This window comes from Heloderma suspectum, chromosome 2 (genome assembly GCF_057233095.1).
Source record: "Heloderma suspectum isolate Gila_16-S chromosome 2, 16-S_ref, whole genome shotgun sequence".
NCBI classification, from domain to species: Eukaryota; Metazoa; Chordata; class Lepidosauria; order Squamata; family Helodermatidae; genus Heloderma; species Heloderma suspectum.
In genome coordinates, this window is record NC_139459.1 from 20937513 (window position 1) to 20954066 (window position 16554).

At 39.7% G+C, this 16554-nt stretch overlaps 1 protein-coding gene across 6 annotated transcripts in view; it reads right to left on the reverse strand.

Moving 5' to 3' along the window:
* Window positions 1-295: 295 nt before the first annotated feature.
* TCF4 (transcription factor 4) overlaps window positions 296-16554 on the reverse strand; it is a 469854-nt gene continuing 453595 nt past the window's right edge. For 3 of the 6 annotated variants that reach the window (XM_084832951.1, XM_084832949.1, XM_084832952.1), the window contains 4 exons: window positions 14294-14456; window positions 11319-11548; window positions 9800-9949; window positions 5549-5958 (listed from right to left, as the gene is read on the reverse strand). In XM_084832951.1, the coding sequence (XP_084689077.1) occupies window positions 9813-9949; window positions 11319-11548; window positions 14294-14456 (530 nt within the window). In that variant the 3' untranslated portion in view covers window positions 5549-5958; window positions 9800-9812. Of the gene's footprint in view, window positions 1213-5517; window positions 5959-9799; window positions 9950-11318; window positions 11549-14293; window positions 14457-16554 lie in introns of those variants that run through there. The other 3 variants (XR_014787505.1, XR_014787504.1, XM_084832950.1) reach the window with 2 other exon arrangements.

Consider the following 16554-nt stretch of genomic DNA (forward strand, 5'->3'; position numbering starts at 1 on the left):
AAGGCCCAAACCTACAGCCATCTGTATACTGCTAAGCCATGGTCTCTTCTGAACTTGATGGGCTTGGACATGAATTCAGAAGGAATGAAGCCACCTTTTTTGCAGGATGGCACTTTCAAGTATATTTTGTAACATTTGTGCAGGAGCAGGCTTCGTCTTCTGATAATGATCAGTATCCACCTGACAAAACACATCACATTGTCTTATATGTAACACAGGCCTTTGACTTTTGTTTAACTTTCCTTTTAAAAAAATGATATCAACTAACAGAAGTGAGAACACCCTCTGGACTGATAAGATGCAACAGGGCCAACCAGGATTTATTATTCTTTCCCCCCTTGAACAAGGTGTAATACAATCAGCATTTATAATTTACAATTTCAACAAATGTTTCATGGGGGAAATAAAGATGACCACTTCTCTTGGCTCTTTAGTACAACTCAAACTGCAATAGTAAGGCAGAAATCGTTCTGCCCAGAGATATGACAGTAATCTCATTATCGCATGAAACCTGTGGAAAATGTTGATTACCAACAGTACAATTTCAGTTTACATTTCTTCCAGTCCTTAGCTTTGCATTGGATAGATTGTATCTTATTTTTTCAATGGGGTAGTTCTTTACATAGTTCAGTTTATTTTATTTTTGCATACATGTTAGCACCTTCTTGACATTTTGCCCATAGGTGCATTATATCCTTTCATATGTACATAACAGTTTTCAAGTGAAATACAGGTGCTATCTTTACAGAAGAGCTATATATTGATGATCATGAAAGCAATTTTACATTGATATAGCACCTTCCATTCCAAAAGATATGAAAGAACTTTACAAAGGAGTTAAAACTTACAAACAACTTTCTCCACCAATTGAAATTCAAGCCGTGGGCCAGCTTTTTTTAAACAACTATATTACAATGCATAGCCATATTACACAATGGTTGAGGCCAAGAAGGACATGTGCTTCTACTACAGTTATGTCCAGAAAGCAGATTCTTATCAGCTACCCAAGTGAAGAGTGTGAAGAGGCCTCTAGAAGAACTCTTTATGTTCTGAGAAGAACTCAGATGATCAGAACTTCAGTTTTACACATCATCTGGAATGTGGCACTTCCGAGAACACCAATGGCACCTTTAAACCCATTGCATTTGAGGTTGTGTCTGTGATGACAACGCCACCTATTAGGTCGGTCAAAAGCAGTACTTCCTGTGACACCTACAGAAATGGACAATGCAAAATGAAATGAAACAAAAGTGTCAGAAACAGTTTATAAAAATGGCACATTTATTGCTACAGAACGGTCATGTACATGACGGCATCGAATAACTACAGATGGAAAACAGGTAATGGCCTACAGAAAGCTGTGTTTTTCTTCTTGAAGGAACTCCAGCACACAACCTGTTTGGACACTTCTACAAATCAGAAATACACCAAAAACATGAAAAAAATTGAGGCACTCAGCCACACATTGAAAACAAAGTGTAACTGTTTTATCTTTTTGTTTCTTTTTGTCCCTTTTATAATTTTTCCCTTTTTTTCATTTTTTCTTTTCTTTTTCTTTTTAACTGTTGCAGCTATGTGTACAGTCGCAAAAAATTTCCCCACTGCGACCTACAACTAAAAAAAGAAAAAAAGAAAAAAGAAGTAGCTACCATACAATTCCATCTCGGTAACACATGGTAAAATAACATCTTTTAAATAGTAAAATAAAGTAACAAACTTTTACTCAGAATGATTCCAAAAATCTACAAAGAAGAAATATTCAGAATCCGACAATTTTTTTCCCCTTGCAATATTCATGGTATAAAAGGATTGCTCCTGTGAAAAATAAGCCAAATATATTTTTTTATTTTTAAATTTAGGGTTTTCTTTTATCCTACTAGGGTGTACTACAGTCTATTTTATAGCAAAAAGGTCACTAGACAAACGAAGCTTTGTAACAAAAAGCCAGGCACTGATACATGGTAAATCTCTGCTTTTTTTTTTTTTCTCTTATCTTCACTTAGTTGCATCACAAGTAACAAGAATGAAAAAGGCCACAGTTCATATATTTTCACCATTACATAAGTCTATAATACTTGAAATGAGTATGGTCAAACCAGCACTGCACAAAGGTGAATCAACTTCAAGTCCCATGAGAAAGAATATGTCATTTAAAAAAAGAAAAAGAAAACAAAACAAGAAGCCGAAAAGGTCTTGGTGCCCCATTGTGTTGGAATTCATCATATTCCTTCTTTAGGATATCTTTTTTTTCTCCTCCTCAAGTCAGTCAGTGGACTAAGTTTAATTTATTTGTGCTTTTACTCCCCTGATGAATTCTTTTCGTTCCTGGCAATGTATGAATTGTTCACTTTTCGGCACGGATTGCATCGTGCCTATCAGATAGGAAGATGAGAGTTGCAAATTCCACCCCACCCGCTCCCACCCGCTGCCCACCCTCCAAATGAAATTAAACAAAACAAATCGGAAGACTGCATCGGTACAAGTTGCATCACTGGTTGAACTGACAGTTGTATAAACATTAGTGTTCCTTGCAGTTACACATAAGACAAATGTTAAAAAAAAAAGTTCTAGATGAACAGATTTCCCTAATCAGCATATTCATAAATTACTTGAATGTGGAGGTGGATCACTCACTAAACATTTGATAGGTTCCCACAGAATAGTTTCTGAGTACTGTTTGTTACCGTACAATGCATGGTCCTCCTTGGTCACTAAAGACAAGCCACCACCAGATCAACTAACAGTGCCCCGTGGATACCTGTTTGAAAATGACAGCAGCAGCAAAAGCTAAGGAGATGTCGAAGTCTTATTTCTTATGAACACACTCTACATTAATGCATGAATGCAGAACCCCTGCCCCCCCCCCCAACCCAGTGTGGCTGGTTAATGTTCAAGTTTAAATTCCATTATGGAACACAAAACCATCTAAAAAACCATACAGACAAGATTGCCTTTTTATACATAACTGACCTTCTCCTGGTTCTATGTATGATCACAATCACTGTTTAGAAGCATGCTCTGCCCATAAGCACACACTGAAAGTATGGAAATTTTTTTAAAAATCCATCTTTTTATCACTGATTGTGAGTGATCTTAACTGTGTATATTTAAAGGCTGACATACTTACATCAAGCTGGGCAATTAATAAAATGAAAACATGGTTACTTTGAATTGCATTTGCTACCTGACTTCTATCTTATTGTTTAAGGCTCCTAATTATTAAATTAAGAAAGAATGATTTTAGATTCATTTTTTTTCTGATACTCATATCAGAACATTACCTTTTGAAAATCCATGTGGGCAACATTCAACAGTCTTACAGTGAATTGGGTGGTTGAAATCTTGATGCTTGACATAAGTAAATGAAAAAAAAATTGCAGTGATGACAGTGGTGATGGAATTTGATGGCCATTTGGCTTGTTTCAACTTTTAGCATAATCTCATCTCCTGAAGAAACAAATCCCCTCCTCAAACTATTTGTATTTTTAGAATGTTGAATCCTAACCAATTATTAATAAGCTTGACAATCAAAAGAGAATCCTTTAGCTTGTTCAGAATACCAGTAATTAAACGAATAAGGATGACCACACCCATTATCATCTAAAGAAAGTCTATTAAAAGTACGGCATTTGTAATGAAATACTCATTTGTTGTTCTGGCTTAAACTAACATGGATGATGCTCTATTATGCATTTAATTATAATGTTTTTAATCCACCTCCACATTTGAGAAACTTATTAACAAATAAAAGCATTTTAACTTTTACTGCTAGTGAACATATTTACAATTTTCAACACGCACACATAGGTAATCAAAATGTTTATGGGATATGTAGAGGGTGGTTCACATGGTAAACTATCATATTTGTTCTTTATGTTTTTCAGAAACATAAAAATCAGATTCTCATATCGTTTAAATGAGATTTTGTTTCAACCACACAGTTAAAAAACAAAACAAAAAACTGATACAACGTATTAAAACACATAATAACAAGAGTCTACATGTAAAAATATAACTTTTACATACACAATTTCAAAATAATGATACGTTTGCCATTTTGTTGCATAAAATTTACAAATGTATTTTTTCATTACTATGTAACTGGCAAAACAGGAGAACAGATGGAACGTCTAGACCATTTTCAATGGACTTATGGCATTTACTCAGTGCTGATAGGTGGAAAATCTACTTGAACAGGGAGAGTTCATTTAAAAAATACATGCCAAGTTTGTGTGGCTATTAAAAAAAACCCAGAAGCTGGAACTGGAGACAAAAGGATGTTGACAAAGACTTAATTAGGAGCAGTATTTGTTAATTGTTCTACATACCAAAGTCAATCTTTAGAAGATTTGCTATGGATACTAGTTCGGTTGCACCCAAATCTAGTTATTGGATGAGTTGCTGTGCCATAGGTTTGATCTATGCTTACTATTATATATATATATGTTAAGTAAAAACTTGATCCATACTGGCCAGAGAAATACTGTTCTACTCCCCACTCCTCAAGAAAGTGCAACTTAATGCTTTAGAACGGGTAAGGCTTGTTCTAACGCTGCATGACAACTGGATATTGGCATTTTTTCCCCATGAATGAAGGAGGAGGCAGCATATGGTCTATCTTTCAGTAATCCCTTTTAAAAAATGCTTAAAAAAATCAAAATCTGTCATACAACTAGCAATTTTCCCATTTGAAATCCCCCTCCCCTCCGCCCAAATCTGACCATGTATTGTGAAACGCCTCACTCCATACTATATTTAGGCTACACACATTAAAGTTAACACTTCTACTGGTTTGTCAAATCACAACCACCTTTGATTATGTTATGTTTTCGATGATATAAACATTGGAAGGCACAGTGGTAACATTGTAGCATTCTAACCTTGTACCTCTGAAAATCCCAGAAATAGGGTCTAAATGAGAGCAACATTTATGATTTGGACCCACAAAAATGACTGTTTTGGGCCAAGTCTCAGTTGCTTGCAGTTTATCTGCACATGACGTGACTTGTCAAGTCCTGTATTCTCCCTCAAAGACTGAAGAAACAACTCTCTACTTATTTATGAATGATAAGCAACATCAGGGTCAACGTTTCATCCTGAACTGCCTCTCCAGCAACAGAGTTGGCACTACAGGTTACAATAAAGAAGCAAAGGAGAAGTGGGAGAGAAATAAGACCAAAAAAAATCCTTATTTACAGTAAAATCTTTTTTTTAAAAAAGTTAATCAGTACTTTTTTTTTTTTACAGGAGCAAAAAGTCTGAAACAAATGAACAAAAGCTTACCATATTCACTAATTTTAATATATATATATATTTATTTATATATATATTTATATATATTTATATATGTGTGTGTGTGTGTGTCATAGGTCTATAAGATCCATCTGTTCCTCCTACCCTAAGGAATGGCTAATGTCATCACTTCAGTTTTCATTAGGACGTTTGCTGGTTTTGTAAGTATGTGGGTAGCAATGCTTCCCTTTTTAATATCCAGTAAGTATAAACACTAGCTGACTAGTACACCAACGAAAACGTTCATTTTTTTCTTCAGAAGTACACTTTTCATTATTGCAAGTTTACAATTTTTTAAATTAAATATTTTTTTCAGACTTACAAATTAATTATATTTTTTTTCCAAAAGAAGTTTAGGCACAAATGCATTGTCCCACAGTGTGGAGAAGATTGCCATCCAGTCTCTTGGCTGTGCATTTACAGCTCCTAACATACTGCTTGAAACATTCTGAATGATATGTTGAAGAGAGGTGTCTCTCAAGTTGCACTTTTCTTTTTCTTTCGAAATTGGGAATGCTGAAATCTCTTGCGTCTGTGATTCGTAACTACTCAGACTTGTCTTATTATATTACAAAAAGGGGGTTAAGTGTTTATGTGGTTTTAAGATAATACAGCTGTTAAGGAAGTGGTCTCTGGTTTACATGAAGAAAATGTGGCAACTTGGACCTGCAGAAGAAGTGAAAACATTTAGGTTAGCCAAGGGGAGCAAACATTGTTATTATCCTTAATTTTTCATACAATGTGTTTACTGTATAAAACACCTTACAAGCTATTTCTCAATAATCCTTACCATATCACTGGGAGGTAGACGGTTATTATGATTTATTCACCTACCCATACATTACAATCAACAACGGAAGCTATCCTGTGTGTGCTTCTTTTGAGGGAAGTTCGGAGGATGGCAACAAGGGAGAGGGCCTTCTTGGTGATGGCTTCCTGACTGTGGAAAGCTCTCCCCAGTGCAGTCCAACTGGCACCAACTTTATCATCTTTTCAGGACCAGGTTAGGACCTTCCTCTACTCCCACGCATTTGACGGCATATGGTGGGGTGTTTTAGTTTTGTTTTTTTTATCAGGTCCTGGTGGTTTTATTGTTTTGAGCTTGTTTTGAATGGTTTAAAATTCTTTAACGTTAAAAGGTTTTATCATGGTGTGAACCACCCAGAGAACTTTGGCTACTGGGCAGTATAGAAATGTAATAAATGAAAATGAATGAATTGTACGGATATGGAAGCAATGTACTCACATGCTGAAGATGACCTGGGGACTCTTAAATGCAAAAGTAACTCGTTTCCACCTCAACCACACTAACTCTCAGGATGAAATTAGATGTGATGCGGAATTGACCCAACCCAGGTCATGCTGAATCCTTACAATGCAGCAGAAAAATTTAAAGTGCAGCATAGGGGCAGGACGGAGCAAAGCTGCACCCTTTCCCTGGCTGTGCTTTCCTCACCCCTGCCCGCTCCACCACACACAACTTTTTAAAGCTCTTATTCTCCCAGAGGGGTTATCCCTGTCCCTGGAGCTCCTAGGTGGAAGAAAAATCGCTAAATAAAAAGAGGTTTCAGGAGGAAACGGGTAAGAGTTTGTCTCCTTTCTCCCACCCAACAATACTGCACTTTACATCTCCTCCAACCTATTTTGTATGGATTTGCTGGCAGCTTGATCCTGACACATTAATCTGCTACCGTCATGTCCGGTTCAGTCCTCATATCCACGCATCTTCATTATAATATACTTTGATCTGTTGGACAACTCAAAACTGAGTATGCAGAACAAGAGTAAATTAAAACATGTAGGTGTTCTTACCACCGTGTACCAGAATGCACATTGGGAAATGCCTGCATGAGCACGTGGGTGGGTTTTTGCATATCAGTGAGAAGACCTTTCCTAGCATGTTTCCATGTTCATAGATATTTTGAGGCAGGGCTACTTTCATGCAAGTGATCCTACATATGCATTATGTTCCGTCATATGGAAAATGTACTTCAGTATTAGAGGCAGTATGCCTCTGTATACCAGTTGTCAGGGAACATGAGCAGGAGGGTGCTATTACATTCATGTCCTGCTTGTGGGCTTCCTGCACGAAGCTGGTTGGCCACTGGGTGAACAGAATGCTGACCTAGACGGGCCTTTGGTCTGATCCAGCATGGCTCTTGGTTCTACATTTTGTCATAACTGTGGGGAACCAAAAGTTCCACCTTCACTGTTACTACCCCTGATCTCTTGGGAGAAGGTTGAGCTACAAATCAGTAAATAAAGGCATTTCCTAAGAAGGTTATTTATGTGATTTATTTATTTATTTTAAATGTATGCCATTTTGGGGCCCTGTCAGGGGTGTTTCTGAGTGCAGGGAGTGGGATAGCAGTTCAGATTCTGAAGGAGAACCACCAGACATTAGGGAGGTGTTTTCCCAGGCTAGTCCAGACATGACTAGGCCAGCCTCTCAGGTTACAAACATCCCGCTGGCTGAGGATGTGGGTCCCTCTTCGCCCTCCCCCCGCCCCGTGATAGGCAGCAACAGGAGGAGGCAGGGTTTGGGGAGTCTGACCTAATATAGACGCGAGATGCAGGCGCAGAGCAAAGAGAGAGAAGGCAGGGGCAGAACTTAGATGGTCTACCCAACTGGCCTTGTGTGAAAAGCTGCGCTTAGAGGTCTCACGAAAAAGAGGGACCTCCCCCTCTTAAGTTAGGCTAGTGAGACCACCTCCCTCTTCAAACGGCAGGCAACTCTCATAACTACCTTTTGAATCCCCTGAAGGCATTCCTTTGTGGACTGAGAGTCACTGAGAATTTGCATCTGTATGACCCTGTGAAGTAATGGATTAAAAGCTGTAGACTGAAGCCTCTCATCTACAAAACCAAGTTAGAGTGCAACCCAAAGAGATATGGTCCTGGTATGCGCAAGCCTCTGAACCTGGAAGCTTAGGAGTACCCTATGCAGAGCAGGAGGTGCATTGTGCCTCCTACTCTGCATTTAAGCTAGATGGGTGATTCCGCCCATCCAGCGGAAGCTTTGGTGGTGGGGGGGGAAGAGGCTGGGCTGGCCATTAGTTTTCTTGTACAGCTACTGCCCTGGTCTCCTCCCCTCCCTGCCCCCGGAAACACCCCCCTTTCCCCATCTCCATTTTCCAAGCGTGGAGAGGTAGCCGGCACGGTTCTCTCCGCACCAGGTTCAAGGGGGCGGGGGCGGGGTTTCCTGGCTCTGAGGTCGGAGCACTGTCTCTGACCCTGTAGTCAGGAAACCAATCAATCCTATGTCTGACGAATGCTGTTTAGGGGCTTGCTCCCTTAAACAATAACAGAATTAAAATAGAGAATTAAAACCAAGAAGAGCAGAGTCAAAACCTTTGATCTCAAATTAAAAACCACTAAAAGCTAGGCAGAATAAATGTTTTTGCTGCTTGCCTATATGTCATCATGGATAGGGGTAGTCTAAGCTTCTTTGGAAGGGAATTCCATATCCAGGGTGCTGTCACAGAAAAGGCCATATCTCACATTCCTACTAAGCACAACCCTTAATGGTGGTGGGACTAGAGATGGCAGAGAATTCCTCCACAGACCCCAGTGAGGCTGGATTCAAAAGAATCCGGCCTCCGGAGTCCGTGGAGGAACACAGTACTTACCTTTGCCTCCCATCGAAGTCCTCACTGGCCAGAACCTACTGCCACCTTTTCCGGAGCGCCAGCGATTGCCATATCGCTGGCTGATGCTGACTCCACTCCGGATGCAAATGGTGTCCAGTACGCCATTTGCGGCCGTAAGGGTCTTAGATTAAGCTAAATGCAGCTGTAAATGGCTGCATTTAGCTTAAACTAAGGGCTTTATGGCCGCAAATGGCATCTGCTACACCATTTGCGTCTGTGAGTTTTCACGCGATAGGCTAGCCTATCGCATGAAAACCTGCACATGCCATTTGCGTCTGTACAGCCCTTAGTTTAAGCTAAATGCAGCCATTTACAGCTGCATTTAGCTTAATCTAAGACCTTTACGGCCGCAAATGGAGTACTGGACGCCATTTGCATCCGGAGTGGAGTCAGCATCAGCCAGCGATACGGCAATGGCGGCCGTATCGCTGGTGCTCCGGAGCAGGCTGGCGGCTCCCCAGAATCACCACAGAGCGGAACCGGCCAGCTAGGACTCTGTGGGAGGGACGGATTGCCTCCCCCCCCCCCCCCGGAATGGCAGGTAACTGTTCCGTGCATCCCTAGGAGTGATATACAACAAGGCATCAGAAAATGATTGCAACCTACACGCAGGTTCATAGGGGAGGAAGTCTTTCAGAAATCTTACTTTTTTATTTTATTTACAATATTTATATACCTCTCCACATCAGAAGATTTTGGAGCGGTGAACAAGAAAGGTAAAAGAATAAAACACCAGGTTAAAACAGTTAAAACATTTTTTAAAAGACAAATATCTTGTCTGCAAGCTCTTTTTCTCTTGGAGAAGCTAATGTTTTTTGTGTTAAAGTTGTTAGGTAGAATGCAGTAAATTAACTCGCCTTTTTTTTTTTTTTACATCTGTCCCATATGATTAGATGTGTCTCCCATTCCAGGGTGGGGTCCTGCCAAAGAAAGTGGAGGAGGGTCTGAAGATACTTTCTCTTCTTCCCTTCTTTTCAGACATGCTGCTTTAGGATTCAGATTCCTTTCTGTGGGATCAAATGAAAGGTGAGTTTAAACATGTTAGTACTGAAAGCACGTTGATGAACTTACGTCATACTCCCAGGATGATTGATGCTGTTCCCATCTTCCACTTGCTATCTTCATTCACTCAGGATTAACCAGAGTAATAGCATTTCTATACCTCTGAATTTCGTATCTGTGGCTATTTTATGTTTAAAGTGTGTCTTTCTCTGTTCTGTCCTAAGTCCTTGTTCATCAAAACTGATGAACATTCAAGGTAAAGATTCACTAGCATCTTCAAAACTACGGTTATCCAACTCAGACACATTAGGAGATGGCTGGCCTACAAACCAGTAAATTAATGAATTAAAAATCTTGCTAAGAAGCTACTACTTCAATTAATGTTATTCATTACAGGGCTCACTGTACTTTATTAAAACAAAGACACAATAATCTACCTAGAAACCAAACTAGCCATTTGAGGTTGATAGATATCAACGGTCACAATCCAGGGAAGCCACTGAATGCATGAAAATAGATAAACAGTAGACTTGCTGTGAATTCTGCTAAGAGCAGCACTGACTCAAAATCTGGGACTCAGTCATCAGGATCTACGAATTTCCGGCAAACCCAACCTCCCAGCAGAGGCATGTGGTCGGAGGTCATTTGTAAGGTGAGATGATTAACATGAAGCACCTTGCTACATGGGGCAGCCACAATGTGGACGAAGGTTCAAGAAGCTTTCACATGGCAGCCATATTATAAGACGATGCACTAAATTAGTTTGAACATAACCGCTTCGGCAAATTTAAGTGCTTTGGTGTCACAGGTGGACCGCAGTCATAACAGGCTTTCACACAGCATCCTTGTGAACTGGATCTATCACATCAAATGTTGCATGATCACTGAAGTGGTTGTACAAGAGAAATGGCTTCTATTGTAAGTGAGATATGGCTTTGCATCTCTACCTCAAATAAATGATCTGAAGTCTGTGTATTTCATCAAAGTACTCAGATGAAATTGAAATCGGCAGAACACTCAGGACATACAGTATATCAGCTGTGGGAAGATGTTGACAGATGAGTGCCCTATATGTTAAAAGGGTGAGGGGATCAAATGGGTTAGGGAGGGGGAAAGGGGCCTTGTATGCAGTATTAAAAGGAAGAGAAAAAAAGATGTTTAATAAAGCGTCAATTAAAAATGGTGTTAATTGACTCAGATTGTATTTTTGGCCAGGGGACAACAATTATTTATGTAGTCATTACCCAAGGCTTAAAGAACTTTCTAACTTCATGATCAGAGAGGTTAGTTAAAACAAGAACTTGGGAAACCCAAAAAGCTGGAAGTATACCTTGGTAAACACAACACTGCATGAGGTAATGGCATCTAACTGACCTCTGACTTGCTGCTCTAAGCTGAGGATAACCGCTACAGCTTGATGCAAGATCAAAAGTTTGGTTTGGGGCTTGTCACTCTTCAGGTGGAGCTGCACCATCCGGCCCAGTTCCTTGAAAGCCTCGTTGATGTCACGGACCCGGAGGCGCTCCCGGGCATTGTTGGCCATTCTCCTTTCTTTCTCACGCTCTGCTTTTTGCTCCGGTGTAAGATCTTCATCATCATTATTGCTGAGAGGCAAACAGAACACAGTATTTTCTAATGGTGTACAAACTTTGGTTGTGTTTTATAACAGCTCACCTTTTGCTGCTCCACAGAATGAGCTTTGCTAGAAGGCATTCAGGAATATAGAAATGTCTGGTGTATTGTTTACACAGGATCATGCCATAGCTTTTTAAATTGCAGTTTCACATATCATGCTAATGCAGAAGCCCAAGTAACGTAATAGGTCAACAATATAGTTCACATTCTGTTTAAATCTTAGAGACCACAGACACCAAGACACATATTCCATGGGAAAATTCACTTGCACAAACCCCAATGAAATGCAATGCAATGGGGCTTGCACATGACAACTTCCCATGCTCACAAAGGGCAATAGTATCAGAATAAGAACACATGAACAAGTGAAAGATCTACAACGGTATTGTGGCATCTCCTACACTCATAAATTCTATGAGAATTATGCTGTTAAGCCAAAATTAAGTACAATCATGTGTCCCATTATTATTTTTATTGGGCCCCCAGTGCATAATATATTTTAGGCTGTTATTTTAAGGCATATTTTTTAGTTGGTTTACCATGGATCACTGCTGAAAAGTTAATTTAGCCTGCAGGTGACCTGTATTGCCTACAATGAAAGTACCCAAGAATCTGTCTTGGTAACTCTTGAAGGAATGTTTGCATTATTTAAAATGTGCCACTTTGAAGAGTTTGGATGCTCTTGCTAAAATCCAAGGAAAGAAAAGTTGCAGAGATTGAAAACATGAGTTAACTCCTAACATGGCTATCAAGGCTGAATTATGGAACTTCATTCTGTAATCTGTATTCAGGGATATAAACTGTAGTACTAGTAGATGATGATGACTATATTCTAGCTGAACTGTTCTGTCCCCCTTCCTCTGGCATTCTGCTGGCAATCAGAAATGGCAACCATGTAGCACGGGAAACTATTTTATTTCTGGACTGAATGTTCTGTTCCCCGGGTGCAAAAATCTGTAGCATGAGTTTGTGGAATTATGCTGCTTTACTAAGGTAGAAAACTGCAACTGTATATTTGTCTGTGATAATTATTAGAACTTTAAAAAATGATTTTAAGAAGGATCATCTATGAGAATAGCAAGATAAGCCATATTAAAAAAAACCAGGGGGAGCGCTTTTGTCCAATGTTTTTGTTTTACCCCTTCCCCTGGAAGGGGTAAATTGTCCTGTCGGTAATTTGTCACAGTGGGCCGGGTGAAGAGCCCTGGCAGGCCAGGGACAGATGAGGGACCCCAGGTTGCCTATCACAATGATTCTAGAAGATTTGGCACTTGCCCTTGTTATATGTGCTTCTTTTGTTCCAGAATCTTGAGCAAAGCAGTCTGTAGCTGCTTGCAGATGCTTCTTACAGCTCTAGTTGTATGTGAGCGATATATTCCTTGTGCATAAGCACAGCCTGCCAGAGCCAAAGGGCTTTTCTTAGAGGCTGTCTTTTTGGTCTGATGTTGTCTTAAGGGCTTGGAAAGCTGAATGCAGTTGTTAAGTACCCAGGCTGCAGGGAATCTGTTACGGTATTTCATATCTGTATCATTGGTTCTGATTGCCAGGCAATTCCTTCAGCTGTCACCCCACTGAAGGAATGTAAGGGGGAGACGAGTTGAACTGTGGAACAAGCACAGTGTTTCCTGGCTAGTTATGGGTGTGTATTTAACCTGTATCTTCCTTGCTTCTTTCTGAGATTCCATTTCATACATCCTGTCCAACACCAATGATTGAGGATTTCTCTACGTTGGCCTCATTCTTTCTTATCTACCAACAGATTTCCTATTAGATTTAACTCTGGTTTATCCTGAGTGTAAGGTAGTTTCCAGATTAAAATTATTTCTGACTATTAACTACATAATCTTCCATATTTGTAGGGTCAAAGTGCAAGGACAGACCAGCTTGTTCAGTGCTCAACCACCCTTCTATTATTCAGGCGATAAAATATGAATAGAATATAAGGTGGGGTTACCAATGATTCTTGAAGATAAAATCCAAGGACACATTTTCACTAATGCTTTGCAATATTTCTTATGCAGAACATGAAGAACAGATTGGGGGCCACTGGCAATCCAAGTAAAATCATGCATTCTATGACCATGGATGCCTGGGAGCTAAAAAATGCTGGTCTACATAAGGATAGCAAGCCATTCTTGGGATCAAGATGTAATGAAATCACTCAGCTCCTTCCAAAAGCTCAACAAAGGGCCTCAGATGGTACAACACAGGCATAGCTCTGTTTAACCCGATGACGCTACACTGATTTATCCATTCACAGTTATGTACATAAAAAGGCAGGAGGAAAAACATGTATTCCACTGGGCATAAACTGTTATACAAATGGCATCTGTTTTAAGACACATTCATTTTCATATGTAAATTTCAAGCAAATTATCTCTGAATCTCAATACTTACAATAGTAGTGTGTGTACATGTGTGCGTGTGCGTGTATATACACATACACATACACAAACACACACACACAATATTTATAGATAGACAAATCGATGTGTGTGTGTGTATCAATTTAAAATTTGCTTGTTTTGTCCAATTTCAGCCCTTCTAGAGTACACGCATCCGAACAGATACTCTTAGTACTACCAGAAAGGGACATCAGCTTCCTATTAGCTTTTGTCTGGCAGGAAAAAACTACAAAGTTTCTTCCTGTTCTGTTCACTTCATCAAAGTCCAATAAAGGAATTAAATGAAGCGACACTATTATATACTGTTACCTAGATCTTGACCTAGTAATTGATTTGATATCCTTCTTGTCATCGTCTAACTTCTTGTCCTCAGAAGATTTTGTGTCCTGGAGGTTTTCGTCTCCTTCGTCATCAGACTTGATTTCGGAGCTCCCTGAAGATACGCTTTGTCCTTGAAGTCCAGTTGGCATGCCTATGGGGGAAAAAATGTTATTCACACACACACACACACACACACACCTCCCAGCAATAGCACTTAATCAACAGTGTTAAGAAATTTGTATGTGTGTTCCAAATATTGCAGAACTGTCTTTCCTTTCATTAATAGTAGTAGGACTCCTTTGCAAAATGAAGTTTAAAGAAAACAGTTGTTAAAGCCTTTTTTTCTAGCTCTCGTGTTGTGGCTCTGGTCTATTTAGGGTTGCTTTGGAAGGAATAATACTTTCATTCCTCCCAAATCACCAGATTAACTGCTGCAGGAACTAAAAATGTAACAAGCATACACAAGCATTCTGTAATCTATAGTCAGAGATATAAATTGTAGAACTAGTGGATTATTTATTTATTTATTTATTTATTTCATTTTTATACCGCCCAATAGCTGAAGCTCTCTGGGCAGTTCACAAAAATTAAAACCAAACGGCACACAATAAAACAATTTATAATATATTTATTATTAATTATTATCCCTGAACTGTTCTATCCTCCTTCCTCCATCATTCTGTGCATAAAACTATGCTGCAATCAAGGGCAGGCAAAGTAGCCCAGCAGGCAGCAGAAAGCTCCTTCCTTGAAAAAAAAAATCTAGGTTCACCTCTGTAAAGTTCCCCACACTCCAGCTGGAGCTTCCTTTGTGTCTGCTGTAATGGAATGATACTATGGGCTTAGCTATGGGGTGGTGTAGCTGCCGCTTGCAGTCCTTGTCCTTGGGTTAGTCAGCTCACTGCTGGTTGGCCTGGGGGCAGGGAATGACCAGAGCGAACTGTAGGTGAGGCTGTTTGGTCTTCTCCAGGAGAACAGTCACACTCAATTAACGGGAAAACAATTAAGTACAGATCAATGGTCTCACTTCCTAGCGTGTCTGCTACAAAAGAAATCTATACTAAGCTTACTAAGGTCCCACCCAGCTCTAACATCTGATGCAGATAAATATGTGTTTGGGCTTTTGCTGAAATAGATTATCTTTAAAACAGTATTTGTTTATTTATGTTCACCACACCTTTGCCATTGGGCTCTGGGACTGTTATATAAACATTTGCTATTTTGCATAAAAAGGAAGAAAGAGACTACAGTGGAAGCTGGAGACAAAGTATAGTTTTGCCCAAAGAGCTGATGGCATGAGGGGAACATTGTAACTCATGGTGTAGATTCTCATTTTGTTTGTTGTTGTTTGGGCTCAACTTCATTGTCAAGACAAATTTTGTGGGGTTTTGTTGTGCTCTGAAAATGTGTAACCACAGCGGGGCAAAAGAAATGTGTTTGTACACCATAGCTAATTTTATAGTGCAATCCTATGCATGTCTACTCAGACCTAAGTCCTACTGAGTGCAATTGGACTTACTGCCCTGTAAGTGTGTACAGGCTTGCAACCTTAATAATTCTTATTAAGAAGCTCCTTTAGGTCACGTCAGGTCATTGGTCCATCAAGCTCAGTATTGTCTATGCTGAGTGATGGTGGCTCTCCAGGGTTTCAGACAGGCATCTGTCCTGTTCTTATCTGGAGATGAACCTGGGACCTGTGCTATGATTGGGCCTTCTCCTTTATTGTCAGGCCCCAACATGACCTACATCCTGTTTTCAGCTGGGCTCCAATCAAATTCTGAAATAATGTTGCATGTATATTTATTAATGTCACAGGAGTTTTTCAAAGCACAAAACATACTTCGAGCATGATGACCATTATTTGGAAGGTAGTGGTAATTGGTGAACCACAAGTATAATATGTAATACTTCAGGTCTCCCTGTATCATGGAACTCCCAACTGGCTGCAGTCATTCAGACATCCTCACTGGGCTATTCATCCAAGTTTAGATCTGGACTGCAACCTGTAGTCACAATCACTGTTTCTTCTAGTATTATGTTGCCATCAGTGAACTTGCATTTCTGAACTTATGGCTCATTCTGATCAACAGCTGTGCCGGCAAATGAAAATGCATTGTTCTCCCAGCAGCAATGGCAGTGCAACGTCCACAAGTTTTGTTGATATGATAGGGACCCTATGGCAGGATTGTGAAGAGATTTGCTAACACAACTGTGTAGGATTAAAAGATAGGACAGAGATAATGCTATGG